The sequence below is a fragment of the Heteronotia binoei genome, chromosome 5, assembly GCF_032191835.1.
Source record: "Heteronotia binoei isolate CCM8104 ecotype False Entrance Well chromosome 5, APGP_CSIRO_Hbin_v1, whole genome shotgun sequence".
In the NCBI taxonomy this organism is placed as follows: domain Eukaryota; kingdom Metazoa; phylum Chordata; class Lepidosauria; order Squamata; family Gekkonidae; genus Heteronotia; species Heteronotia binoei.
In genome coordinates, this window is record NC_083227.1 from 43498393 (window position 1) to 43525853 (window position 27461).

At 41.6% G+C, this 27461-nt stretch overlaps 1 protein-coding gene across 1 annotated transcript in view; it reads right to left on the reverse strand.

The window, feature by feature from the left end:
* The window catches only part of IHO1 (interactor of HORMAD1 1), a 58000-nt gene extending 37865 nt beyond the window's left edge, over positions 1-20135 (reverse strand). The window contains exons 1-3 of the mRNA XM_060238262.1: positions 20070-20135; positions 12370-12532; positions 2261-2418 (exon numbers count right to left, since the gene is read on the reverse strand). Coding sequence (XP_060094245.1) covers positions 2261-2418; positions 12370-12532; positions 20070-20125 — 377 coding nt within the window. The 5' untranslated portion in view covers positions 20126-20135. The remainder of the gene's footprint in view (positions 1-2260; positions 2419-12369; positions 12533-20069) is intronic.
* Positions 20136-27461: the final 7326 nt, after the last annotated feature.

Below are 27461 nucleotides of genomic sequence, written 5' to 3' on the forward strand. Positions count from 1 at the left end.
TTACATGACCTGAGTTTGATCCTGCCAGAAGCTGGGTTCAAGTAGCTGGCTCAAGGCTGACTCAGCCATGGTCAGTAAAATGAGTACCAGCTTGCTGGGGGTAAAGTGTAGATGAGTGTGGAAGGCAATGGCAAATCACCTCGTAAAAGTCTGCCAAGAAAACACTGGGATGTGACATCACCCCTTGAGTTGGTAATGACTGGATGCTTGCACAGGGAACTACCTTCACCTTTTACTTCACACTAGTGTTACCACTTTGAATTTAGTTTTAGTATGGTATTAACTGCAGTTGAGTAGATTTAATTGCTAGAGTGGAGCTAGTAACTGCAAATTGCTCCAGAATTACCACCTCAGGCTTCAGTTCCTGAAAAAGCTACGCTCTTGGTTTCTCTTTAGTTAATATAGAAGAAGCACTTGTCCCCTCATGCAGGTGCCAGCTTGCTCAGCTCTTCATCTTTTTTCCTCAGTGTTTTGTTATTTGTGTTTGCAAAGCTGGGCTCTATTATGAATTACTACTAAACACATATCTACAGCTACCTCCCCCCTCCCTTAGAATGGCTATATTCTCCCTCAGGTACAAGCTTCCTATGTATTCAGTTTAGTGTTGTATCCAATAAGGAATACAGGAAACTCTCACACTGACATTTCCTTCAGGCTGTCCTCACAGGACAGTTCATTGTATCAATGCAACATTGAGAAATATTATTTATATATATTTCTCAATAACTGTGTGTGTAAACATACGCACACACAATCAGGGATAAGAATTTCATCCAAAGCTCTCTTCACAGCAGCAGCATATTTTTTTTCTGAAACAAAGAATGGAGCAACTCTAGTATCTGTAACATAGTGGTGAGTAAGACATTGCCATTTGCCAATTTTTGATAAGACAATCCAATACTGCAATGTTGTAACATTGTAACATTTAGAGTAAGTCTTGCAGAATTCTGAGTCTGAGAAAATATTTGCCCACAAGTTCCTAAATAATTCAGAAATCAGTGCTAGTTTTTAAAATATATATATATATATACACACTAGCATTGCCAGATCTGGTTCAGGAAATACCTGGGGACTTTGGGGGTGCAGCCTGGAGCAAAGTTGTGACAGGCATAACTGAACTCCGAGAGAAGTTCTGGTCATCAGATAAACTATGCTCCTTTTAGAACAAAGTAGGAGTCAAGTGGCATCTTTAAGACCAACAAAGTTTTATTCAGAATGTAAGCTTTTCTGAATAGTACTTTGTTGGTCTTAAAGGTGCTACATGACTCCTACTTTGTTCTACTGCTTCAGACCAACACGGCTGCCCACTTGGATATGTGCTCCTTTTAAATGCTTCCACCTCAGTGGAAATAATGAAGGATGCGGCACCTTCTTTGGGGGCTCATAGAATTGGACCCCCTGGTCCAATCCTTTTGAAACTTAGAGATTTTTCTGAGGAGATGCACCAGATGCTATGCTGAAACTTTGGTGCAACTATCTCAAAAAACAGCCCCCCCAGAGTATAATGGAGTGATCAGCAGACATTTCCTTCCCCTTCCTGTTTTCTGATAACCCTGAAGCAGGCAGAGGGCCTCCAAACCATGGGGTCCCCTGCCCCCAGAAGGGGATTGGCAACCTTAACACACACACTTAATTTCCCTGCTTTTGTCCTGAGTGGGACATTCTCCTCTACTCTATTTTATCCTCACAACTACCCTGTCAGGTTAGGCTGGGAGTGTGTGACTGATTTAAGGTCACCCAGAGTAGAGAGTTGAACTATGGCAGAGTAGAGATTTGAACGAGGCTCTCCCAGATCCTAGTCTAAGACTCTAATCACTACATCATACTGGTTCTTATTTAGATTTTACAAATTCAGAACATGATGGTGATTTTTCTGTACAGCCCCAAATACCAGTTAACTCCACACATCCTCATGCAGCCACTTGCCAAAGCCAGGAGTAGAGCTGATACAGATGACAGAGCTGTACAAGCAATCAGTATAAAAATTGCAGTGATTCCAAGATGGGACTGCAATGCAGGTACAGGAGTTCTGCAGTCAGTCATCTGATTTTGCTTAGCTCATGACTGGGGCTCAGAATGGCTACTTTTTCTGTGTTTAAGTGTATGGCAAAAACTTTGTCAGACATTCTCCAGCTTGCTTCTTATGCAAATTGAAATCATCTCTAAACAAAAATTCCTTGTAGTAGGAGTTATATAACTTTGCTATTTTCTACAAGGAGGAATCAACTACCTTCACAGCTTGCAGAAGATGCTTACATACCTATCATGCTTTTCCTTGATCTTTTTCTTTTTATCTTCAAATTGCTCCAAGGCACTTTTGAATCTTCCAGCAGGAAAATTAAGCGAACCTCTTTCCTTTTCATCCTCACTGAAGAGCTGTGGTTTAGACTGGTATTTGGCAAAAATACTTGGCTCACTCTGTTTACAAACAAAATGCAGTTGTACTGAACATACAAATAAATGCTGCAGTTCTAAAGACACTTAAGCCCCATGGAATAAGACTGTACTTCTGCGTAGACTTGCTCAGGATTAGTTCCAATATGACACCCAAACTAGAACACCCAGAATTATCAACAAGTGTTTGTTCTTTTCCTTTGTACCATTTATTTATTCTTTTAAAATATTACTAGTTTTAACATTTTTAATATTCATGGCTCTCGAGACATTTAACATAAAGCAAGATGAAATATACACAATCCACTAAAATAGCAGGTTTTTAAAAAATAATAATACATGATAAACCAAGGTTGCCAGCTTCCAGGTGGAGGTTGAAGATATCCCAAAATTACAACTGATCTCTAGACTACACTACAGAGAAAATGGACAGCCCCAAATAGACCGGTTAACCTCACATGCCCTCATAGCCCCAGAAAATGGGTTCTTTGTATGGTGGACTCTATGGCATTATATCCCATTGAGACCCCTCTCCTCCCCAAGATCTGCCCTCCTCGGGCTCCACTCCCAAAATCTCCAGCAATTTTCCAACCTAGGGTTGGCAACCGTACTATATATAGCAATACCTCATCAGAGCAGCAGCAACAGTCCATTCAGCTGAATGTCATTATAAATTAGCCTCTCTAGTCAAAATGTTCAATAAAGTGTGAGCCACTGCAGAAAAGGCTCTGTTCCTCACAACCATAAACCTTTTCTCTGAAGGTAATGGTGCCCTCAAAGAAGGGCCTTCACAAAGGATCTGTGGCCAAGGAGGAAGGAAAACTCCTTCAGGTACCCTGAAACCACTTTTTAGGCCTAGATTTGCACTAAAATAGCCACTGATAACATACACCTGCAACTTCCAAGAATTACTGCAATGCACTCTGTATGAGGCTGCCCTTAAAAAGAATCCAGAAATGACACATTAAGGCTGCGATCACACACACTAAATAATGCACTTTCAATCCATTTTCAGTGCACTACCCAACTGGATTTTGCCAGTTCACACAGTAAAATCCAGTTGGCAAGTGCACTGAAAGCAGATTGAAAGTGCATTATTTAGTGTGTGTGTGATCGCAGCCTAAAAGTAGTAATGTGTAGTCTGACTCCTGGGGCGTTTTCGCACTCACCTTCAGCCGGCGCGACCCCCCTCTTCACCGCGCAGGATCTGCGCGGATTTCGCACTAAATGCCGTGGAGCAGCCTTTTGCGCCGGAAACTCCCGTCGCAAAAGCCGCTCAAACGTAAATCGCCAAAAAGCAGTTTCCGTTTGTGCGGCTTTTGCGACGGGAGTTTCCGGCTCTTCCGGCTGCTCCGCAGCATTTAGTGCGAAATCCGCGCAGATCCTGCGCGGTGAAGAGGGGGGTCGCGCCGGCTGAACGTGAGTGTGAAAACGCCCCTAGAGTTTCTTCCAAACAGAGCTACCTGGGCTCACTCCTTTCCAACAGCTGTGACATTCTGAAAGAGCTTGCTGGAAGAAATGGGGAGAGATCCTCCTTGTTCTACAGGCAGTGTAAGGCTGCCCTTTTCAGGCAGATGTTTGGTTGGAATTAAACTGGGTGGCAGATAATGCCTGTGCAAGATATAGAAGCTGCTCCTGCTGCTGTTTTAACTTTGTGAAGCTTTTGGTATTGATGTATTTGGCTGGCTTTGAAAACTACTTTGAGTCATTATTTTCAGTAAGAAATATGGGATTTTTTAAAAGTGTTCTACTAAAAAAGAAAAAGATTTATAGCAACACTTGAATGAAGCCCAGAAACAATGGTGTAGATCCTATGGACACATTCTGTCCATGTTCCTTCACTTCAGCCATAGTGCAGCTTGTTTCCTCTGCCACTAGAACTTCCATTTGTGGAACTGCTCATTGAAAACCACTGACCTTGTGCAAATGGATATACTAGCAGAAGACAAAATGTGTTGTGTTGTAGCCAGAGCAAAGCATATGCAGAAGACATTCATAGGATCCAAGCTAGAGTCCAGTGGCACCTTTAAGACCAACTAAGTTTTATTCAAGGTATAACCTTTCATGTGCACACACACTTCCTCAGATACATTGAAATGGAAATGTGTGTGTGTGTGTGCACACGGCTTTTTTGTAGAAAAAGCCCAGCCGGAACTCATTTGCATATTAGGCCACACACCCTGATGTCACCATTGCTTGACACATGGTAGAAAAAGCCCAGCAGGACTTTGCATATTAGGTCACTCCCTCTGACACCAAGCTAGCTGGAGCTGCATTCCTATGCATTCTTGCTCCAAAAAAAGCCCTGTGTGCACATGAAAGCTCATACCTTGAATAAAACTTTGTTGGTCTTAGAGGTACCACTGGACACTAACTTTGTTCTATTGCTACAGACCAACACTTGACTGCCCATCTGGATCTAACAGAATCAAAGCCTTAGCAATAATCAACACAAAGCTCTAAGCACAGCAGTATGGTCACCACATTTTGGACTTGCTGAAGTCTCTGAATACATTTTAAAGACATACTGTATGTAATCAAATACAGTGATCCAATCTGGAGATGATCAAGACTGTGTATCACAGAGGTCAGTTCCTGTCTTCTAGCAGGGGGAACAGGTTTACCAAACCAGTTTTAGCTGTTATATATGAAGCTGCCTTATAAATTTTGAACAAAAGTCCACTGGCACTTTAAAGACTAACAACACGTATTTCTATAGGAGTTTGTTTGTTACAGCTCACTTCATATTGAAATCAATATTGTTAGTCTTTAGGGTGCCACTGAACTTTTGTTTTACTTTGCTACAGCAGACTAACGTGGCTACCCCTTTGTAACTGTTATACATTTAGCTAAAGATTATCATCTCTGAGTGGGAGCAGCTGTCCATGGTGTCAGGCAAAGAGGCTGAGCCATGGACCCTCCACCTGGTCAAAGCCACTACAGGCCACACATGAGTCAAGGAATTCAATTTTGCACATAAATTTTGCACTACAAATCTGTTCCTTAAAGAGAAGTATAATCCCATCCAGAATACACTGTGAACATGACAGAATCAATTTTTATCCAAACTATCCATCAGTGCATTCATATAGCAATAATAGCTTTATTTAAATTACTGATTTTAAATTAGAACTATGATATTTTCCATTTATAATACAGAATATTGTCATGGAAACCATGAAGGATTGATTTCATTAGGTGGCAACTTGTCTATGACTGTAGCGGCTGATAAGTAGGTCATTCTTTTGATTTATAGCGATGCAAGCCAGGGTACTCTGTGTAGAAAAAATAAAGGACAAAGAGAATGGTGGTTTAGCAATAAGTTTTGCTTATATTTTCAGGTGTGTAATTGTTGTTTTGGTAACAGTGATGAAAGTGTGACCTGTGCTTAGAATAGTGGCAGCATTAGAATAGTGTGTGATATCAGAGAAGTGAAGGAGAGGTATTTATATAAAACCTTTGATGTTAACACTTCTAGGAATACCTGAACATGAAGAGCACTTTTCAGTCATTATGATTTTGGCACTCTCACCTTGTGTACCAAGACAGCATGCTACACATGAGCCTCTTGATATGCATGGTCACTGTTAAATGCTGGGTTCGATACACGAGGAGGCTCATGTATGATGATCACAGTTCTTTATTAGCGATTACAGCATATTAGGCACAAACTGAACTGAGAAACTAAGAGCCAATGGGGCCAACTATATACACCTCGGGTTCCCATGCTGGCACACAATAGGCCAGTTTGAACCAACCGGTGAACCTGCGATTGGTCAGGAAAGCGCAGGAATGAGAATCCTGCTCCCATTGTTCGCATAGTCCCAAGTTCGGTCCCTGCCTCCATTGAGGCACTGCAAAAGTGCATGTGCACACAAAAGCCGGACACAACAGTCACCATTTTGTGTGTTTCTAAAGGGTCTCGTTTTCTAAAGAGCCCCCATGCACAGTGTCCCCTTAATACAAAATTGCACCTATTGAGAGACTGGCACATATCTCCCTCTCATGGTATACATGGTAGGATGGACTTCTCTGTCTGCCCACTAATAGTCAGCCCAGAACCTAGACCCACCACCAGCATAATAGCAGCCACTGCCCCCACTTTTCTGGTACAAATTCATAGTGATGGTTGTAGTTCCAGGCAGGGACATTTGTGTCAGGGAGAGATTTAGGATGGATTTAGGACTGGGACAGTGGCTCAATGGAAGAGCACCTGCTTGGTAAGCAGAAGGTTCCAGGTTCAATCCCCGGCATCTCCAACTAAAAAGGGTCCAGGCAAATAGGCGTGAAAAACCTCAGATTGAGACCCTGGAGAGCCACTGCCAGTCTGAGTAGACAATACTGACTTTGATGGACCCAGGGTCTGATTCAGTATAAGGCAGCTTCATATGTTCATATATATGGATGGTGCTGCAGCATGGTATTCTAACAGATAGGAAAAAGTTAGTGTCTTCTTATGCACAGTCAGGGAGAGATTTAGGATGGATTTAGGACTGGGACAGTGGCTCAGTGGAAGAGCACCTGCTTGGTAAGCAGAAGGTTCCAGGTTCAATCCCCGGCATCTCCAACTAAAAAGGGTCCAGGCAAATAGGCGTGAAAAACCTCAGATTGAGACCCTGGAGAGCCACTGCCAGTCTGAGTAGACAATACTGACTTTGATGGACCCAGGGTCTGATTCAGTATAAGGCAGCTTCATATGTTCATATATATGGATGGTGCTGCAGCATGGTATTCTAACAGATAGGAAAAAGTTAGTGTCTTCTTATGCACAGCTTAGAATGAAAGTCCCTGAGGCAGAGGGCAAAGCCAGATGGCTCCACTCTGCTAGTTGGACATAGGGTAAGTCTGTGCTGCTATAGCCAAATCAATTTCTTAAGACTAGGCTCCCAAGGGAGATGGTCAATGTGTGTCCAAGGGAGCTGGTTTGGTGTAGGAATTAGAGTGCTGTACTAGTATTTGAGAAACCTTGGTTTAAATCTCCACTCTGTAATTTTTTTTCCATCTAGAGCAAAGTTTTATTGTTTTAAAAGGACCCTAAAGTATTCAGACTTTCATTTGCTGTGACATCTTGAACCACTTTCTCTCTCCCCCCCCCCTCTCTCTCTTTCTCTCTCTCTGCCAAACCATGCTACAGGTTTGTTGTGAGAAAGGGAGAACAATGTATGCTGCTCTGAGGAAGGGCAGGATAAGCATACAGGATTGCTAGAAAAATGGAATAAGATTAAAGGATAATGAATGTGTATTGGAACACTGAGTCTCCTTTCAGTGTTTTAGATGTTTTAACACTATGGGGGAAGTAGTGATCTTGCCACAGCTAACTATAGAGACTACTGGGATGCATTATAGATCAGGTAGGATTGCCAATCCCCAGTTGGGGGCAGGGGATCCCCTGGTTTGGATGTCCTTCTCCCATTTCGGGGTCATCAGAAAGCGGGGTGGGGGAGAAATGTCTGCTGGGCACTCCATTATCCCTATGGAGACCAATTTCCATAGGGTATAATGGAGAATTGATCTGCAGGTATTTGGGGCTTTGGCTTTTTTTTTAGGTTAGAAGTACCAAATTTTCAGCATAGCATCCAGTGCTTCTCAAAACACCCCCAAATTTCAAAAAGATTGGATCAAGGGGTCCAATTCTATGAGGACCAAAAGAAGGTGCCCCTATCCTTCCTTATTCCAAATGGAGGGAAGGCATTTAAAAGGCATGCAGTCCCTTTAAATGTGATTGCCAAAACTCCCTTCAGAGTTCTAGCATGCTTGTCACACCCTTGTTCCTGGATCCACCCCTAAAAGACCCCAGATATTTCTTGAGTCAGACCTGGCGACCCTAAAAATTCAAGCTACCAAGAGTTTTTAGAAGCTCCAAGTTGTTCTGAATATGGTAGCTAGGTTAATAACTGTGGTCTGGTGCAATTAACTTATTATACCACTAATGGTTTAAAGGTATTCACAATATCCCAATGTGTTTCTAGGCACACCAGATCATCAATTCAAGGTGACCTCAAATATTCTGGGTAAAAGGATACCTGAAAGACTGTCTTCTCCTATATGACTTAGCTTGGCAGCTGATTTGAGGCTCTTCTCTGTATATCTCTGTGTCCTGCCTGCTAAAATTAGGACAATCACTGAAGAAAGGACCTTCTCTGAAGTATTGCCACTCATTGCCAAAGCAGACCCGCCAAGTACCTTCCTTACTGTGATCAGTCCTTTTGGTGCTTAATGCTTTTAGTATTTAAAGATCATGCTGTGTATGTTTTCATGCACTTTTAAAATCTTCTAGCAGTATGGAATTAGAGTCATCTTTATTTGTTTGTTTTAATGCTTTTATAGTCTTCCTTTTGCAGACTCAAGGCTACTTGTTCCTTTTACCAGTACCTTTGCTGCTCTATTTTTATCTCTGCCCATTGTTCTGTCGTGCATGTATTCCTGTAGCTGCTTTATTGTTTGACATCTCTTCCTGTAAACCACCTTCAGTTCATCTTGCATAGGAAGGTAGAATAGAAGTAAATACAAAAAACACAAATACTTAACACAGGAAGAGTCATACAATTGCCTGTTTCACTCCTGATGTGTCTGGTCAGCCAGTATTAAATGGCCATTCTCGTGTTATCTTTTGATATTTTTTTCAGAACAAATATCAATGTATTGGGGGAACAATTCAAAGATCATAAGCAATATCTGTAAAGAACTTCTCATGTCTTGATAGTTGCGAGAAAAGCGACTTGCAGTGTAATACCAAACAGAATTGCACCCGACAAAGTCACGCCAGGCTCTTCTGTCTTCCACCATCCTCTGAAGTCTGCTCAAATTCGTGTTTGTTACATTAGTAACACTGTCCAGCCATCTCATCTTTTGCCATCCCCTTCTTCTTTTGCCTTCTGTCTTTCCTAGCATCAGGATCTTCTCCAGGGAGTGCTCCCTTCTCATTTGGTGGCCACAGTATTTGAGCTTTAGCTTCAGCATCTGACCTTCCAGTGAACAGTCTGGGTTGATTTCCCTTAGAACTGACTGATATGATCTTCTTGCAGTCCAAGGGACTCTCAAGAGTCTTCTCCAGCCCCACATCTCAAAAGCATCTATTCTTCTGCGCTCGGCCTTCCTTATGGTCCAGCTTTCATAGCCATACATTACTACTGGGAATACCATCACTTTGACTGTATGGACTTTTGTTGGCAGGGTGATGTCTCTACTTTTTACTATACCGGCCAGGTTTGCCATAGCTGTCCTCCCAAGCAGCAAACATCTTTTAATTGCCATGATCTTAGTTTTTTTGATGTTGAGTTTCAAGCCTACTTTTATGTTCTCCTCTTTCACCCTCAACAAGAGGTTCTTTAGGTCCTCCTCACTTTCTGCCATTAGAGTAGTGTCATCTGCATATCTGAAGTTGTTGATGTTTTTCCTGGCAATCTTAATTCCGGCTGGTGCTTCATCCAGACTAGCATTCCGCATGATGTACTCTGCATATAAATTAAATAAGCAGGATGACAATATACATCCTTGTCGAACTTGTTTTCCTATTCTAAACCATGGGGTCGCAAAGAGTCGGACTCGACTGTGCAACTGAACAACAAAGTCTGTTGAAGGTGATAGGCTGAGAAGAGGGTAACTCTACAGAGGATGGAACTGCTAATGTTATTGTTGTGCCTGCAGTGTGAAAGAGTGACATCCTGTTAGTGGTGATGGATGTTACTGCTGTTAAGGTGAGACAGGAGGTTGATTGTTGTAGAATATATGGACTTTCCAGGTTTGTAGATGTATTTATTCTTGATGCCTGGAGCTGACATTGGGGAATGTTTACCATGGCTGTTTTTACTGTCAACTTTTTTTGTTTGCTATTCAAGCAGAAAAATTCCTGATTCTCATTATAGGAACTGATGTTGAATAAAATGGAAACCTCATTCCCTTGATCTTTACATTTAAGCAGAATGCAAATCCAGTTAAATTGCCTTCTTTCATCTAAAAAAAAGTGAAATTTATCTTCTCTGTTTGAAGTGGCAGATGTGGGGAAACCATTTACAAAAATGCAAACAGAGCAGAAAGAATATAGAAGGAACCTCACAGCACTATCTCATCTCAAACATCAGGATTTTGGAGGGTGGTCTTTAAGGGTGTGCGGTAGTGAAGTAAGAAGCAGGAATTCAGTGAAAATGACTACTTCATTGCAGATGGCAGTAGCATTACTGAAATCACTAGAGAAAGCATTATTAAAATCAATAAACGGGGAATGTGGGTTGGGTTGTCTTCTTCCAAAGCCCGGGGAAAATCTGCCACAGCAGAGTCCACAGCAATGGAACAGATAAATACTATATTTATGGAAGTTAATCAGAGTAATCTCCAGCATAGCTCATTTTGCAAAAAGCTTTTCCCCCCTTCTCTCCATAGACTTAATGAATGAAAACACAGTTCTTGCCACAAAATGAAAGATTGCAATGTTTTCACATAAATAACAACCAAAGCACATTCACAAGTGAAACAAAGGCCACTCTAAGCATGGAAACAAGCACCACAACCATCCAGCAAATTCAATAGCTATGCCTGTAAACAGGGGGAAATATATAAATTGTAATATACACACAGTTGCTGCTCACACATGCTTCTCTTCCATGGACAAATGTTGCTCACTTTGCTTATTCTCAGAGCTATGCATGTTCCACTTATCTATAACTGCACTGTAAACATGATAGAGCTGCCAGCCTCCAGGCACCTGGAGATCTCTCAGGTCCTATATGACCAGGATCATTTCCCCTTCAGAAAGTAGCTGCTTTGGAGGATGGGCTGAATGGCATTATATCCTGCTGAGGTCCCCACCCTCTCCGGGCTCCACCCTCAAAATCTCCAGGAGTTTTTCAACCCAGAGCTGGAAACCCTGATTCAGTATCTGTCACCCAGTCTCAGCTTCATTTTAAAAAATCCTCATATTTCTAACCCTTGTTGGCTATGGAGAAAAACTTGAAACTAGTGGTCAGTGCCTGAATTCACAGAAGCCAGAAGTGGTCCTGAGTAAGGCAGTCTAACAAGCAAGGCTTCTGGTTCAGTTTTTTGTCCCTCACCAATGGTTACACCAAGGCTAGCTGTAACATAAACAAACAAGTGCAAATTTACTTGATTTGCATAATCTGGCTTTAATAATTTGGTGTTTCTTGGAACAAAATTTGCATTATTTTTTCAAGATGTTGCTTTAGGATAAATGCACAGCACACACAGTTTGCACGTGGTTGCTTGCGGAAGACATCCATCAATACAGGGCAAAACCCAGCAACCTTTTGCAGTCTGAAATGGCACCTACTGTGCTGATCCTGAGCAGGGAGGGGACCCCAGGAACAGTATGAGGACATTCTGGGCTGCAGTGGAAGGTAAGAAAGTTTTGCTCCACAGATGGAAATCCTTCCACCCATGGAAATGCCCCTGTGGATCCAGCTCATTATTTACTAACAATGAAGGGGGAAGGGGCAGGAAGAGGAATTTTCACCAACCTATTTTATGCATGAGAATAATGTAATGTAAGAAAATACAATACTGATAATTTATATTAGACATGCTTATTACAGTTCCTGCTAAATGCAATGGGAAGGAGTAATCCAGGCATATTTTTTCTTTGAGTCTGGCTCACTTCCAGTAATACAGCTGAGCTGGAAGAAAAATCCATAAAGTACCATAACTCAGAGAGATCAAGTAGAAGAAGGAGTAAGGCTGAACATCCTTCACTCACAGACTCTGTTTTGGAAAACAGACCCATGCCCCAGTAAGATCCTTCCAAAGCAGACCTGATGGTGTGGTATAGAAGACTCCTTCCCAATTTATCCTGGCCCACGATAAATCCTAAGTTGACATTTTAATGTTATTACTTTCCAAAAAGGCAATATGAACTGCAATCCTAAGTACATTAGAGAGTAAGTGCCACTGAACTCAATGGGACTTGCTTCTGAGTAGACCTGCTTAGCTTTGCACAGATGATAGCATACTCTACATATAACTCACATCCTGAGAATTTTGCTGTGAGCTTTTGCATGGTCTAAATTCAAGTGGGGTTGATGTGGACTGTGAATTCTCTGGGCAGAACTGTGAACCAAAAAGGAACTGAGAATCACTCATACTGTTGTAATCGGTAGCAGCACTGGTCCAGCTGGATGATTTATGAGATCTGAAACAAGAAAGCAGACAGAAATGAACCCTGAGAACCTGTAACTAATAAAAGTAAATGTATATAATATGACAGCCAAGTATTTTTTTTGCCTATTTATCACTGCTGAAACTGTTCAAATCCCACAATAGAACAGTATTAAATGTCTGACAATCCAGATAAATGTTCAGTGGATAAAATGTCATTCTGCATGCTTGGAAGTAAAGGCTCTTTCACCATTCATCATTATAAACTCAGCAAAGGAAAATTTTACATAGGTGATTTAAAAGTATGTGGGTTTTTTCCCCTCTGACATAATATAGTCTCCAATATTCCCAGTAATATGTTTCTTCTTCCAACCAATCAACATATTTGGGAGGCTCTCATATGAAACAACTTGGAAGTAGGACATGCTTTAAGAGCTATATCTAGAACAGTTGCAATTACACCATCACTAATATTTCTTTAAACAATCGGCCAAGGGTTCTGGACATTTCATTATTCTATGTAAAAACAAAATCTAGTAAAGACCACTGAATCCAGCACCCTGAAAATCTAATTTAAAAAATAAAATATAAAAGCAGTGTCTGTCTTTTGTGGCTGCGAAGAAGGATCAAGAAGCAACTGTCAGAACAGGATATGGAGTGTTGATGGGGTGTGAACTGGCAGAGACTGACCAAGAGAGAGATCTTGGGGTTGTGGTAGATAATCCACTGAAAATGTCAAGACAGTGTGCGATTGGAATAAAAAAGACCAACGCCATGCTGGGAATTATTAGGAAGGGAATTGAAAACAAATCATAATGCCCCTGTATAAATCGATGGTGCGGTCTCATTTGGAATACTGTGTACAATTCTGGTCACCGCACCTCAAAAAGGATATTATAGCATTGGAAAAAGTCCAGAAAAGGGCAACTAGAATGATTAAAGGTTTGGAATACTTGCCCTGTGAAGAAAGGTTAAAATGCTTGGGACTCTAGCTTGGAGAAGCGTCGACTGCGGGGTGACATGATAGAGGTTTACAAGATTATGCATGGGATGGAGAAAGTAGAGAAAGAAGTACTTTTCTCCCTTTCTCACAATACAAGAACTTGTGGGCATTCAATAAAATTGCTGAGCAGTCGGGTTAGAACTGATAAAAGGAAGTACTTCTACACCCAAAGGGTGATTAACATGTGGAATTCACTGTCACAGGAGATGGTGGCAGATACAAGCATAGCCAGCTTCAAGAGGGGATATGGAGCAGAGGTCCATCAGTCGCTATTAGCGTATTGTTGGAACTCTCTGTCTGGAGCAGTGATGCTCTGTATTCTTGGTGCTTGGGGGGGGGGGGGCAAAGTGGAAGGGCTCCTAGTCCCACTTGTGAACCTCCTGATGGCACTTGGGGGTTTTTTGTTTGTTTGTTGTGTGACACAGAGTGTTGGACTGGATGGACCACTGACCTGATCCAACATGGCTTCTCTTATGTTCTTATGGAACAACTGATTGGTTTAGAATATGTAAAGGAGTTTGACAAGGATATATATTGTCATCCTGCTGATTTCATTTACATGAAGAGTACATCATGTGGAATGCCGGCCTGGATGAATCGCAAGTCAGAATTAAGATTGCCAGGAAAAACATCAACAACCTCAAATATGCAGATGACATCATTCTAATGGCAGAAAGTGAAGAGGACCTAAAGAACCTCTTGTTGAGGGTGAAAGACGAGAGCACAAAAGTAGGCTTGAAACAACATCAAAAAACTAAGATCATGGCATCTGGCCCCATAGAAGGGGAAGACATGGAAGTAGTGACAGACTTCACATTCCTGGGATCCATGATCACTGCAGATGGTGACTGTAGCCATAAAATTAAAAGATGTTTGCTCCTTGGGAGGACAGCTATGGCAAACCTAGGTAGTATAATAAAAAGCAGAGACATCCCCCTGCCAAAAAAAATCCGTATAGTCAAAGCAATGGTATTCCCAATAGTAATGTATGGCTGTGAGAGTTGGACCATAAGGAAGGCTGAGCGCAGAAGAATAAATGTTTTTGAGATGTGGTGCTAGAGAAGACTCTTGAGAGTCCCTTGGACTGCAAGAAGATTAAATCAATCAGTCCTAAGGGAAATCAACTCTGACTGTTCCCTGGAAGATCAGATGCTGAAGCTGAAGCTCAAATACTCCGGCCACCAAATGAGAAGGGAGCATTCAGTGGAGAAGACCCTGATGCTGGGAAAGACAGAAGGTAAAAGAAGAAGGGGATGGCAAAAGATGAGATGGCTGGACAGCATTACTGATGTAACTAATATGAATTTGAGTGGACTTTGGAGGATGGTGGAAGACAGGAGGGCCTGGTATGACTTTGTCCATGGGGTCGCAAAGAGTTGGACTCAACTGTTAAAGTTGCAACTGAATAACAAGTAAGGCTTGAACCTGTTGAGCTGAAATGTCAGAAAACAGTGGGAACAGAAAACAAATATGCAAACTGTGAGAATATAGTTATACAGGGGTGGCCAAACTTGCTTAATGAATAAACATCAAATGTTTGAGAGCTGCAAGACATGAATGTCAGTTGTGCGAGGGAGGGAAGGCAGGCAGGCAGGCGTGGGAATGGGGAGGGAGAGGTAGAAAGAAAGCAACTTTAAATGCATTCTCCAAGCTGCTGGCTGGCTTGACTTGGCTGAAATGATTTAAAGAGAAAAATGATTTAAGTGGAGAAATGATTTAAAGAGAGAAATGTCTTGTAGAAAAAGCCCAGCAGAAACTCATTTGCACATTTGGCCACATCCCCTGATGCTAAGCCAGCCTGTAGTTATATATATGATGCTCCAGGAATTTTCCAAGCTGGAGTTGGCAACCCTAGCAGAACCAGTCTGTCTTACCATCTGCAGCAAAACATCTCCTTCCTCAAGAAGCAGGAATGAACTGAGACATATCTTTAGGGCTCTTTTTGTAGAAAAAGCCCAGCAGAAACTCATTTGCACATTTGGCCACATCCCCTGATGCTAAGCCAGCTGGAATTCTGTTCCTGTGTGTTCCTGCTCAAAAAAGCCCTGCATATCTTTACTTACTCCTTATACCAGCTATCAGTGTTTTAGTTTATAGGTAACTGTGTTTGTGTCCTTTATAAATTCAGTAGAATTCTCATGTCTTTTGCAACGTTTGATGTTTTAAGACACAAAAAGTTATTTTGACAATATATTTAATATTCAATGTCTAAGAAGTAAGTTTCTTCTTTTACTTTTGTGCCCTTAGTTATCCCCTGGTCTAAGAAACATTTCGAATTTTGGCATCTATTATGTGCCAGATACATTTTTTTAGATAGAATTTTCTATTGCAAGTCAAATACTGACATGCTTATTTGATATCTGCAGCCCTATTCCAACAAAACAGTGCATTTTTCTTTCTCCCTTGGCTATTTATAGGATGCCAGCCATGTTTGAACATGAATACAAACACATCACAAGGGAAAATGACTGGGAAGCATATGACTGTAGAAATGCAATAAATATGCAAATGTCATTTTAAATATAATAACATCAAACTATGAGCTCAGCTGTGTACTGGATGCAAAGAAAGCTCTATGCTGTGCTCAAATTGCATCTAAAAAGGGATTAGAAACAGTGTGTTTTCTCTACATTTGTTATGGAACTTTTAAATGCAAAAATACTGAGAATACTGCTCAAGGGGGCAAAGCTACAATGGATTCACATCAACATTATTCCAAAGACTGTCAAAATGGTTGTAACAAGCTGCATGGGCCCACTATGCGCAAAGTAGTATACTACAAATACATTTTCTACAGCAGAGCCATCACTATGAACACATAAAATTTCCTTACAATGAATTAGTTCTATCAGTGTCAGCACCGTCTACTCACCGGCAACAGTTCTCTAGGGCAGGAGTCCCCAACTTTTTTGAGCTGGTGGGTGCATTTGGGATTATGACAAAGGATATTGGGCACAACTACAAAATGGCTGCTGCAGGAGGCAGAGCCACATACATAGAGTGCAGGGGGAAAGAAGGGTAGTTGTTTTTAAAATTTAAAAATAAAACCAACATTGTGGTGGAAGCTACAACTGAAACTAAGTTATTTATTCTACAAAGTCTTCAAAGTATATCATATCTCCAGTGGCCAAGAAAAAAACTAAAATGATTTCAGTTTTTTTTATCAAAACAAGAGGATGATATTAAATTAGCTACAGGCTGTGATCTCATCACCAATTCATTCAAAAATTTGGGAATAGATGTATCTGTGGAAGAAAGAAACAGTTCCTCAAGATAACTACAAAGCAGTTTGGAAGAAAATCAAAAGGACTTGGAAAGATGGTCTAATTTAAATTTGGCTTGGAAAAATTTCTTCAATAAAAATGAATATTCTCCCAAAAATTATTTTTGTATTCCAGATGCTCCCGATTGAGATACATAAGATATTGAAAGATTGGCAAAAGACAGATTTAAAGTTCTATAAGATGAAGAAGAAGAAAAAGAGGATGCCTAGTGGTCTCCAATATTAAGTTGTATTATCAAGCAGCCAGATTGGTTTGTATCTCAGACTGATTTAAAAACCTGAATGAAAGACTGAAGAAACTGGAAGAAGCAGATCTGTCTGAACGTTTACATGGTCATCTTTGGATTTAAAAAGCTGGGAAACACACACAAAAAGCTATGAGATGTAATGGTCATGTTATCAGAGACAGTTTATTGAAAAATTGGTGGTCACGTAATCCTATGGATATAAAAGGCAAGTCGTCTTGGCGACAACTCACCTACCCACCCATTGGCTGAGCTGCATGTTGCCCAGTCTCCATGGAGTTTCCAGATAATAGAAATTATTATTAAGGATTACAGCATATAAATGGAAAACAGAAGAACATTTTGCTACACCACAATGGAAGTCAGTGCTTCAGTCATGTTTTGAATAATTTGAGATGGTGCCTGTTCAGAATTAATTATAAATTCTGTGGAATAAATACACAGAATTCAACATAGTATTGCTGGCCATTAATTGACACCTATATCCTGGAGAGTTCACTGATGAAGGTGACTGGAACGAGATTCATATCCAGGATTCTCATGCGAACTTTGGATTCTCTTGTTGTAACTCATAATTGTGTAAATACTACTGAGAAACTGGATTAATATATAATGAATTGAATGGTTTCATTTGAATTGTATGGGTGATGCTCTATATGATGTATATCACATAATATATATATATTGTAAAAATAATTTGGCAATTATTGCTGGTGCTATTACTGGTGCTATCTCTAAAAGGCCACCGTGCAAAAATCCAACCCTCCTCATCCCACTGGAAACAAACCACAGCTCACTTCAAAGCCTGGGTGAAAAGGAACGTTTTGGCCTGATGCCTCAAATGTAACAAGGCTACATACCAGGTGAACCCAGCAGAGATTTCTCTAAACAGAGTCCCACCAAGGCACTCTTCCTTACTTCAAAAAATAAGGGCACAGGGAGAAGGGTTTGTTGGAAGACAAAACTTGTTGTCAGGCAGGAACATATGGAAGAAGGCAGTCCTTTAAGTTTCCTGCTCCTATTTAGGGCTTTAGAGGTAATGAGCAGTACCTTGCATAAGGCCCAGAGGTTCTTTCCGAATTGACATAATGAGTCAGTTCAGTGGTATCTATTTGGTACTCTCTGTTGTAGAACCACATTTGTAATTACCACCACTTAAGAGAGGAGGGTTGCCTGGTCCCCCCTGGCCACCAGTGGGGGAAGAGGGGTAGGGTTATCAGATTAAGGTTGGGAAACTCCTGGTGATTTGGGGATGAAGCCTGGGGAGGACAAAGACCTCAGTGGGGTACAGTGTCAGGGAGGTCACCTTACAGAGCATCCATTTTCTCTAGGGTCATTTGTCTCTGTAGTCTGGAGATGAGCTGTATTTCCAGGAGATCCCTAGGTTCCACCTGGAGGGTGGCATCGCTATCAGAACCACATTTACTTCCATCCCTGGCTTGCACCTTAGGGAGGCTTGAAACTTACTCATAGTAGTGGCTGTTTCTATGTGGTTCCTACTAACCACAAGCCCCATCAGGCAAGGACCTTGCCCACTTTTCTGAGACATAGGGCAGGTACTAGGGAACAGTGCTTTGAAGAGTTATAGGCAGGGCTTTTTTGTAGCAGGAACTTCTTTGCATATTAGGCCACATACCCCTGATGTAGCCAATCCTCCTAGAGCTTACAGGGCTCCAAGTACAGGGCCTACTGTAAGCTGCAGGAGGATTGGCTACATCAGGGGTGTGTGGCCTAATATGCAAAGAAGTTCTTGCTACAAAAAAAGCGCCCTGGTATAGGTGACATGTTAAAGAGCCACATGGGGCTCCCAAGCCATTGAGTATCACTAGTTTAGATCCAGCAACCTTTGCCACTAATGCTGCCCAATTTCCCTCCTTACCATCCCACATGACTTGTTCATGCAGGTCCGCTGATCTCCAGAACAGTATTCTTAGGTGGTCAAAGAAGAACCCTAATTCCTTTTCACCAGCTGGAAATCTGGCTGGATTGAACTAATTAAGGTTTTCATAATAGTTTGGTTGCTACATTTCCCTTCCCCCCAACTAATAACAGGATTCTGTACCATGCAAACTGTCATCAGTCCACTGGGGAAGAATAACATCAGCAACACAGTTGGTTCAGATGTTATACAAATCTAATAAACTAAATTCCAGAAACCTGTAAAAATAATTGAAAGCTCCCAGAATATAATCCAATCAAACAGCATGCTTTTCTTTAAAAGAGTAAATCATGCCAGAGAAAATTAATCTTACTTTTCTGCTAGCTAGCTCTGCTGACATCTTCTGCCTTACAAAAATATATCAACTCATTTGCCTGAGGTGAGTACATTTCCTTAATGGGCAAGTAGACTTTTATTAATTTATTTCTTTCTTTTTAAAAAAAATCCTCCCCCTCATCCACCATCACACCAAAATAAAGTAGCAAAGGATTCAGTGCCTAATCCGGAAAATTTCACTGACAGTTTAACAAGGTTAATTTAGACAGTATAAGCCCAGTGGGCCAAATTTCCTCGCTCAGCTGCGCTGCCATTGTGCGGAAGATTAAACTGATTCAAAATGATTGTGAAATGGGTCTAAAGACTGCTACTTTGCTTTAATTCCCTTGCCACTGATTTTGCTAGATGTCCATAGCATTAAAAAAGCATGTGTTATTTTGATACAATCCTGGATAGAGCTACTCTTCTGTGTTTTCTAATGAGGAACTCAAACCCAAACTCATGAGTGCAGTAGAATACAACACACAGTTGTATAATGAGTAAATCGTTTTCCAAGCGTAATGGTTCATTTCTGCACTGTCTTTACCATTACTGGAGAGGCCTTTCCATGTAATGACCTCTACTGTAAACAGCACAAGGGAAATCACAAAGATAAAGTGCTCACAAAGCTTCCAATAATTTGATCTGTCGGTCAAATCATATCTTATGCACATTTTAATATTACTACTCAAGTAAAATTAAAGCATGCTATCAGATCTGTGTTCTTGCCATCTGATATTTCCCAGGCAAAATAGTGATTTATATAGTGCAATGGAAATCACTTACCCCATGACTGAAGAAGTATTAAACATGTCTTTGATATTCCAAACATTCACACTCATTTTTTTAGGCTTATCTATATAAAAAAAACCAAAGAGAAATATGTGAGGACTGTTCTGTTTGGTATGCTTTTAAAAATTCTTCTTACTTTTTTCTGTATTCAAAAGACAAAACACCAGTTTCTCCTTAGAATGGACAGAGAAATAAATGGCAAGTACAAGATGCGCATTGTGAGTGAGAGATCAGTATCAGTAGTTGAAAAAACTCAACTTATTTTTATTTATTTTGATATTTCTACCCTGTTTTTCTCCCCAACAGAGATCCAAAAATGGCTTATACCATTGCTGTCCTTTCCTTCATTTTGTCAACACAACAGCAACCCTGTGAAATAGGTTGGACTGTGAATGAGTGGTAAGCCCAAGGTCACCCAGCAAGCTTCCATGGCAGAGTGGGGATTCAAACCTTGTTCTCATAGATGCTAGTCCAGCACTGTAACCACTACACCACAAACAAATACTTTTTTGTACACACCCAGCTATTTGTATGAACCCAGCCAGAGTTAAACACTTTTTTAAAGCCCCGCTGATTTCAGTGGGACATATGTGGGAAATCTAGAGGGGCTTTAAACACATGTAACATTCTATGACTCCTTTAGCCTGGTCTTTATCTGATGAGGTCAGGACAGCGTACAGAGACAGAGCTGGTTTACTACTCAAGTGATTCAAACATCCACTTGGACGCCACAGTCTAGCAAGGGCATCAACATGCTGTTGGCTCCCTGCCAGTGATAGTGTGTTGTTGTTGTTGTTGTTCAGTCGCACAGTCGAGTCCAACTCTTTGCGACCCCATGGACAAAGTCATATCAGGCCCTCCTGTCTTCCACCATCCTCCAAAGTCTGCTCAAATTCGTGTTTATTACATTAGTAACTGTCCAGCTATCTCATCTTTTGCTATCCCCTTCTTCTCTTGCCTTCTGTCTTTCCTAGCATCAGGATCTTCTCCAGGGAATGCTCCCTTCTCATTTGGTGGCCAAAGTATTTGAGCTTCAGCTTCAGCATCTGACCTTCCAGGGAACCGTCTGGGTTGATTTCCCTTAGGACTGACTGATTTGATCTTCTTGCAGTCCAAGGGACTCTCAAGATTCTTCTCCAGCACCACATCTCAAAAGCATCTATTCTTCTGCGCTCGGCCTTCCTTATGGTCCAGCTCTCACAGCCATACATTACTACTGGGAATACCATCACTTTGACTATACGGACTTTTGTTGGCAGGGTGATGTCTCTATTATTTTTATTATACTGCTCAGGTTCTCTCTAATGTAGCCATGGCCAAAGCACATTGTCACTTTTCCGATGTCTTCCATGCATCAAGGTCAAAGGCAAAGCCTTCTGGCATTTCTAGGACAACTGAGATTCCTCTTGGATGCTTGACAGGTGATGTACCGGTATTTTGGGTGGCTGGATACTTTAGGTGGGGTTCCCTTAGGGCTGCTGATTTTTAAACTATCCGTTTTATGTGCAGCATTTACCCTGTGATGCTATTTACCTAAAAGCTTCAGGTTCCTATTTTCACATATTATGCCTCTATTAAAGGATCAGAACATTTTTCTTTTGGTCAGTTGGCAACCCTAGGTTCCCTCCCTGTATCTTCACAATAACTTTTGATAGGTTTTGCAATGCATTGGATTGTTGTAGCATTGTTTTAATGATTGCAAGCCATCCTGTAAACCTCAGTTAAGAGAGCCTGAGATTAAATAAACAGAGAATTAATTCCACAATTTGGGGAGGGGGGATAGGATGGCATTCCACTCAAGTTTCTAAAGTGAAAAGGTGGCAACTGGAATAAGGTTTCCTTATATGATCATGATCTTAGCGAAGTAAATGGTTCACAAAATGGTGCAAGAATGGAGTGAGAAGTTGGGTTACTCATCACCACTGATGTTACAGAAACTATTGATTCCAATCAATGCACAAGCATATTTTAAACAAGTCACAATAGCATTGTGTATGTATGTAGATGTAGCATTTTTCTACAAATTGAATATGTCTGTTCTGAGTCTTGGGGAAATACAATATGCCCAAATCGCAACTGTTACCCAAAGGAAAGCTGTCAGGATATCTCACAAATTAATAACAGCTGTACATTTACTATGCTAAAAATGATTGTCAGAAAAGGCCCTTGGAACCTTTTAGCTCACTGACAAGAATCCAAGTATCTAAAAACCCAGCAGGAAATTTGCATATTAAAGAACATTATGCAGAAAGAAAACTCTGCAGTAAAAAAGGCCTATTTTTATAACATCCATATCATTACGGTTTGCAATGTGTTAACTGTTTGGTATTCTGTAGTGCTTTGGCTAAGTACACTGAAGTAGCACAGTAATCATTATACAATGTTTATTTACTTCAAGCTGATGGGGCTTTTGAAAGTGTGCCAGAAATAAACTTTTGCCTTAGAAGACTTTGCCAAATGTTGTCACTTCTGCTCCTCTTTAATATAGACAGTGAAACTTCCCAGCCAAGCCTACCAATAGAAGAGATGTCAGGATATCTCACAAATTAATAACAGCTGTACATTTACTATGCTAAAAATGATTGTCAGAAAAGGAACTTTTTAGCTCACTGACAAGAATCCAAGTATCTAAAATTTGCATATTAATTTGCACAGCCTGACAAAGATAACCGATGTGACTATACACTCTAAACTATAAATTATAAACACAAAAGAAACAGTCAGGCCTCAGATTCAGTGGGAGCTCACAGGAGCACAGCTCCTAAACCTTTCTGAGAGTTCCACCTCGTCAATTGAATAGTATTGCAGCTGCATAACAATCCCTGGATGAGCCAGACCAACTATTTTTCTACAAAACAGTCCCTGCAGACAGTCTAGGGATTTTGTTTCTTTTTTGGCACTACCATAAAATGTTGAAGGGTCTCAGCCTGCAAGCATCAGAGATAGCAAAGCATATATCCCTATAGCAGCACAGCCTTTGCATGATAGTCTCATCCCCTTTTTCTGCTGGAATGTGTGCTGGATACTGTCTAAGCGTCAAAGAAAATAAAAATAAGTTTAAAACATTCACACACGTCCCCTTAGGAATTATGTGCGTTCTCTCTTCCCTTAAAAAACGGACTAGGTAAGGTCTCATAACAAGATCTGGAGGCAGCCTCCTCCAAGTCACTCCCTACTTTAATTGTGGTCTAATTTTTGTCATTACTTTTAACCGCTTTGTAATTAATTATTTTTTTGCTGCAACAGACTAACGCAGCTACTCGTCTCTGGAAGTATTATCCCTAAAGACAGACTTAACTCTATAGGAAGAGAACTGTTTTGGGGAACGTTTTCCTTTTGGGGCTGAGAGGCCGCTCCCGCACTCCGGAGAGAAGCGCTGCTAGAATAGGGACGCTCCCTTCTTCCCCGCACGCTTCTAGGCGAGCTAAGCAAGCGGGGATTTTGGCGCGCCTCTTAACGGAATCCCCCAAACCCACTGAGGCGCCCCCCCTCACGTCTTGCTTCCCTCACACAACCATCTTCGCCCGCCACAGCCGCAGCTGGCATGGCCGCTCACAGCAACGCCACCGCCCCCAGGCTCACCCACAAGCACCTCCCCTGCTCCTGGAGGCGGGACCTAGCTTTTGAGGGAAAAGCCTCCCCTTAGGGAAATAAATTTCACCCTCCTCCAGCCCCCTTAGCCGAGCTGTATTCGCGCTCCATTATCCTTTTACAGAGAAGTGGAGAGAGGACCCCCGACACAAGCGGCGACGTTGCCCTGTTTTCCCCTCAGATGCCCCACTTAGTGGACACATCTGCGTTTCTAATCACCTCCTCCCATTAGTTCACTTTGGGGGGCAGGGCCTTCAGCTAACTTCCCCCACCAAGAAGCCTTACCTTGCCTAGATCTTGTTTCGATACAGGAGTTTGTATTCTGACATTTCATTGTATTTAACCAAAAGGTTATTTTGTTGAACCGTTTGAACTATACCAACAACAAACCACCAACACTTTCAGTCCCTTTTCAGAGACATTTAAAAAGTTCTTCATGCATTTCCCTCACAGCCTTTTTATTTTCTCCTCAAAGATCTGGCACCTTTCCCCCATCCCTGAAGAGACCTGAGCATTTTGCTCAGTCCTTCCTTGAAAGGCCTCAACAATGCAGCTCCCTCAAGTTTCTCACAAAACAGCTACCCGCTGCTTTAGAAGACGGAGGGATGACAATTGTTTATTAATACAAATAAATATCTGCCTGCTGTCTGGCAAGCGGTATCTTGTAGCTTACGATTCATGCATTCTCCCCCTCCCTTGCTCCATTTTTCAAGCTCAGGACAGCAAGAAGTCAAGCCTATAAATGAAATTCAAATCACACATTTCTTTTCACCTTTCTGCTACTGTTGGATGGACGTGTGAAATCAGGGTTTGAAATCCTCTGAAAGTGGATTTCTGAACTGATTCCTGCATTTTACCATGCACATATTATTCCAGTTTAAGACTGAATTTGCATGTGTAACTGAAGGTACTTTTCAGCCCCTCTCTGCCTGTTAGTGTGCATGTGGAAAAAGCAGCCAGTAAATTGCCTCCACTAAAGGTTTGGGGTTTTTTTACCCTCATAGAGAACAGATATGTGGGCATCCAAAATTTTCACCAGCAGACATAAAAGCAGTTTGGTAGGGACAGTTTTTGATAGGTAAGAGATTCAGAAGTCCATCTTTCCTGTTCCAATTTCCCCCTCAAATAAGTCACAATAGCTATATTGTTTTAAGTTCCTTTGAAGACTCACACAAGTTAATTTTGCATGTAATTCTACTCTGAGCATATCACACTCAGATGAAAGATTTTGCTATATTCAGTTATATAGGCAGCAACTCAGTTTTATGGTCTTACTAAATTGGGTGGCCCCTATGCCGGCACTAATTCCAGTGTAAAGTAGTCACCATACATTCCTAGAAGCAACATAAAAAGCAAAGGTTCAATGTAGAAATAAGTGCTAAACGAGCAATACTGACATATTCCCATAGCATTCCTGGAAAAGCCATAGTTACCAAGGCTAGATCCAGGCTTTGAAAGTGCCCTCAGCCAGATGCTCTCTAGTGGTTCCTCTGCTTTCTGAGTAGCCTACCCACATTGCTGCTGCTTTTGCTGAGGGAGGTTCCTCTTTTTCCTGATCTAACCTGTTAGCAGACCCCTCCTCTCACCAATGGGCAGTTTATAGCTAATCATAAACACCCTTAAAATATCACCTCAAAAATCATAAGTGCAAGACACTGCTTGGCCAAAATGACACAAAATGGATGCCAGTCAGAAACAAGCCTGGACGTGTAGTTTAGAAGTATGAGTAAGAGTGACTGACTGTCTACTGTCCCCTCCATGCCTGGGAGAGATGCAAATTTTAGGACAATGGGTCTCCCAAAAATCTATTGTCTCACCTTTGGATCAATCCCATCAACACCCGACCTTACTTCCCCTTGAGCCAGTAGGAGCATGTGCCCTAATTGAGAGAGCATTTTGTGGAGACTGGTTGGTCACTATGTATAATTTTTGAATACTGCAAATTGTGTTCTATATAAGTGCTATGGAATATCCCATGTTGACAAAGGATTGAAACAGGTGTGGCAGAAGTCGACGACCTGTTCCAGGGAATTCCAGCTTCAACTATGTGTGAGACTTGAATGCTTTTGCATCTACTGAAATCAATATCAAGTCTGTTTGGATTCAGGATACTGATACTTAATGATTTTTCAACAAGACTTGTTCTCTTCATGTACTGTTATTTGTTGCAATATTAGTAATTTTGTCGTCATAATAGGCTTGCCAATCCCCAGGTCCCAGCGGGGGATTCTCCCGATTTCCCAGGCTTCTTCCCGCCCCCAGTCAGCTGGCTGGTGGGGGGGAAGCACCGCCTCCACAGCCACCATGTGACTTTCCACCTCCAGAGGCTTCAGTCTCTGATTGGAAAGGCTTCCTCTTGAGATGGTGTGTCTGTGTTACTTTGAAGAAGCTGACAGCAACTCGTGTGTAGAGATGCCAATCCCTCGCTTCAGAGTTGCAGAAGAGCGGAGCGGGGGGAGGGGGGGAAGGAAATGTCTGTTGGGCACTTCATTATTCCCTAAGTGGAGATCGATTCTCATAGGGTATAATGGGGAATTGATCTGGAGGTATCGGGGGCTCTGGGGGGGCTGTTTTTTGAGGTAGAGGCACCAAATTTTCAGTATAGCATCTAATGCCTCTCCCCAAAATACCCCCCAAGTTTCAAAACGATTGGACCAGGGGGTCCAATTGTATGAACCCCAAAAGAAGGTGCCCCTATCCATTATTTCCTATGGAAGGAAGGCATTTAAAAAGGTGTGCTGTCCCTTTAAATGTGATGGCCAGAACTCCCTTGGAGTTCAATTATGCTTGTCACACCCTTGCTCCTGGCTCCGCCCCAATGTCTCCTGGCTCCACCCCCAAAGTATCCTGACTCCACTCCCCAAGTCCCCAGATATTTCTTGAATTTGACTTGGCAACCCTACATCATAATCTTGAGGTTGTGTTTTGTTTTGCAATTCTGTGGTGACTTCTTTCTTTGTTTAACATTGAACTGTAGCAGGCAGCCAAACTTGGGTGAGTCATGGAACTCATGTAGTATCCAGTTGATTAGTGGTTGCTGCTGGGTCTAATCCTGATTTTCTCTCCAAGGTCAAAACAGCCCTGGAATGGGCCCTGCCCCTTCCCCCTGCCTTTTACTGACAAAAAACAAACCTTGAAAGCTGACAATACTGTTGCAGTTGCCTTGCAATGGCCATTGAGGGCATCCATTTGTTGGAACGGCTTCTATTGTTTTGGTTACTGCCATGTTGTTGTTTAAGATTTCAGATTTTTCTGCAAACCTGGGGCTTTTCTCAGATTTCTAGAAAAATCTATCTTGTCTGTTCACAGCTCCAATCTCTGGATTTAAGTATCCACAGATCTGACCACAGTGAGCAACTGAGAATCCTGGTAGGTGGTAATGTCTAGAGTTCTGAGGCCAGGTATCTGTAAGGTGACTTTTTTAGTTGTTTGTTCACAGAGCTCTTCTTGTGTAAAAAAAACCTATCACAAGAGTACTTGGCTAGGGCTAAAAAACTACTATGTGCCACAGTTGGTTGCAGAGTTATTTGTAATCCTTTCGTCCATTGTAGCTGAAATGGCAAAAGGGGAGAAAGTGACTTAAAAGGGTGTGTTTTCAGTTATGCCACACCTTTTGCAGATGCAGTCTTATGTTAGGGTTGCCAAGTCCAATTCAAGAAATATCTGGGGACTTTGAGGGTGGAGCCAGGAGACTTTGGGGGTGGAGCCAGGAGACTCTGGGGTGGAGCCAGGAGCAAGGGTGTGACAAGCATCACTGAACCCCAACGGGAGTTTTGGCCATCGCATTTCAAGGGA